The sequence below is a fragment of the Octopus bimaculoides genome, chromosome 7, assembly GCF_001194135.2.
Source record: "Octopus bimaculoides isolate UCB-OBI-ISO-001 chromosome 7, ASM119413v2, whole genome shotgun sequence".
In the NCBI taxonomy this organism is placed as follows: Eukaryota; Metazoa; Mollusca; class Cephalopoda; order Octopoda; family Octopodidae; genus Octopus; species Octopus bimaculoides.
In genome coordinates this window covers 59,196,330-59,199,240 of record NC_068987.1, presented here as the reverse complement: position 1 = coordinate 59,199,240, position 2,911 = coordinate 59,196,330, and the positions used below count along the sequence as shown (strand labels likewise).

The window sequence follows — 2,911 nt, the reverse complement described above, 5'->3', positions numbered from 1 at the left end:
GTATCACGTCCTCACTTTGTTGTTTTTTTCTTATTGTTTTTTTGAACTTATATATATATATATATATATATATGGTTGTGACAAGATACCAGAACATACCTTCCAGGTAACATCCAAAAACAAACAAAAGAGAGTGTGTATGTATATAAATGAGAAGTGCAGTTGATCAACTCAGGAAAGTGTCAGCATGCTAAACAAAGGATTGATAGTTCTTATCTCATCAACAGCACTGCATCCCTGGCAAAGACACTCAATTCTCTATGTCCTAGCTCACAAGCTGTAAATAAACTCATCAACATCGTTGTTTTTAATGTTTGTTTCATGCGTGAATGGATTGGATGAAGTTCATTGAGGCAGGTTTTATACGACCAGATGCCCTCCCTGTTGCCAACCTTCACCTGTTGTTTGCAAGCAAAGTAATATTTCCCCAAGGCCAGACATGTTTTTGCAGAAGATTGGAAAATGACACCACTTGCATGACAGTGACATTTATTTACAACCAAGAACAAGGACAGATTTACATACACAAATTCCAACCCATGCTAGCATGAAAGGTGGACGTTAAACGAATACACACACACAGATATGCATATATACAATGGGCTTCTTTCAATGGGCTGGCCAAATCTACTCACAAGGATTTAGGCAACCTGGGGCTATAATAGGAGACACTTGTTCTAAGTGCCATGCAGTGAGACAAGACCCATAACCATGTGATTGAGAAGCAAACTTCTTAACCATACATCCACTCTTGCACAATATATAAAAAAATTCTATACTGTAAGCAAACTAAAATTACCTTTGCTGTAACAGCAAACTGATAAGTGTCCATGTTGTTCTTATATGTGCGAACTTCAGTTGGAACAACTTGCATGAAATATTGGAACATGTGATAATCTGAAAAAAAGATAAACAAAGGTTAGCACTACAAATGGTACAGTTCTTGCAAAAAAAGACATTAACAAAAAAAGTTACCCCAGTTTTCACCCTTTTGTTGCCATTTTTTATGTTGCAATACACTGCATTTATTTCAATTAATTATTTTAAAATAAAAGTATACTTTTCTTAGGCTTAAATGATAGAAAAATGCATGAGGAATTCAGAATCATTAGTTGCATTCAACAAAAATTCGTAGGAAAAAAGTTATGAAGTGAAATGTCATGAAATACAAAATAAGTGAGAAAGTACGATGTGTAGGAACAATAAGCACTCAGAGCACATGTGACTTAGATTCTCCCAAGGGGCTCTCTTGAGGTCTTAGATAGTTTCTGTTACCTAGGTGACCAAATTATCAATGGTGGAGGATACTCTGAAAGTATTGTTTCTAGAATAAGAATTGAGTGGAGAAAGCTACTACATCTGCTGGCAACAAAAAGATTCTCTCTCAAAGTGAAAGGTAGACTGTATGATGCTTGTGTGTGAATGGCTATATTCCATGGTAGTGAGACATGGGCTCTGAATGCAGAAGACGTGCATAGACTGGTAAGAAATGTATGTAGTATGCTCCATTGGATGTGTAATATCAGTGTGCATGTACAACAAAGTGCAAATGTATTGAGAGAAAAGTTGGGCATAAGAGGAATCAAATGTAGCATGCAAGAGAGAAGACTATGTTGGTTTGGACATGTGATGTGTATGAATGAGGACAGCTGCATAAAGAAGTGCCAATCACTGAAAGTAGGTGGTACCCATAGGAGAGGGAGACCCAGGAAGACGTGGGATGAAGTGGTAAGAACCATTCTCAGGATGTTGGGCCTCATGGAGGAAATAACAATGGACTGAGATGTCTGGCAATATGAGGTTCTTGAGAAAACCCATCCACATCAGCGAAACTGAGTTTTATAAGCACTGTGTGTCCCAGCCACACTTAACAAGAAAACTTCTCACACACTCTAACACAACAAACCAAACTACATCTCTACATCTCTTCACTTCCTTGTATTTCCACCTTTTGCACCATGCTTAACTCCCACTCCCCAATCCTGTCTTCTTGGCCCTGTGCCACTATATCACTGTTCTCCACATGCCCTGTCTCACTGTATCACAGATACCTGCTAGCCCCCAAGTTTGTGTTCCACCCACACATAACAAGAAAACTTTTCACACACCCTACCCCAACAAACCAATCTGTATCTCTACATCTCCTCTCTTTCTCACATTTCCTCCTTCACACACTATGCCTACCTCTCACTCCCCAATCCTGTTCTCTGTATCATTGCTATCCAGTACCCCCCCACCCAACACTATATGTACCCAGGTTTTCGCCACCCCACCTCCGCCCTCTCTAATCACACTTCCTCAAAATATCCTGCCACTTATATTATGACGTTCGAACCACAAGGGTACACCCTGGCATTTGCCACCATCAATATCTCTCTTGTCCTTTACACAATCATCTTGTTTATATTCTGATCCCTGTCCATTTTATGTATGCCTAGCACTTTGCCACCATCTTTATCCTGTTGTCTCCCACTCTCTCTCTCCTTCCCCTAAACTTCCCTCAAGTTGGGGTAACTCTGTATTTCCTTTGCGGCAGTGCACCTGTTTCTGTCTTCATTCCTGATCTCTCTCTCTCTCCAGCTGGGTAACCTTGTACCTCCTCTTCAGCAAGACACCTGTTTCTGTCTCTCTGTCTCACTATAGCCTTTCATCATCTGACACAAGATCACCTCCTCCAACATCCACTTCCCTCTCAAAAGAGATTTTTTTGTCTTGCAAGCTCTTGGTGACCCTGTCAGTGCAAGCACCACTTAAAAGCACCCAGTCCACACTGTAAAGTGGTTGGTGTTCGGAAAGGAATCCAGCAGTAAAAAACCTTGCCAAAACTGACCTCCCCTGTGCTTGTGCCACGTAAAAAGCATTAAGTCTACTCTGCTGAGTGGTTGGTGTTAGGAAGGGCATCTAACTAAAA

General features: G+C 40.5%; 1 protein-coding gene across 2 annotated transcripts in view; it reads right to left on the bottom strand.

The window, feature by feature from the left end:
- The window catches only part of LOC106867688 (endoplasmic reticulum-Golgi intermediate compartment protein 2), a 52,227-nt gene that overhangs the window by 3,864 nt on the left and 45,452 nt on the right, over positions 1-2,911 (bottom strand). For both annotated transcript variants that reach the window (XM_014912632.2, XM_014912633.2), the window contains exon 10: positions 800-897. In XM_014912632.2, coding sequence (XP_014768118.1) covers positions 800-897 — 98 coding nt within the window. The remainder of the gene's footprint in view (positions 1-799; positions 898-2,911) is intronic.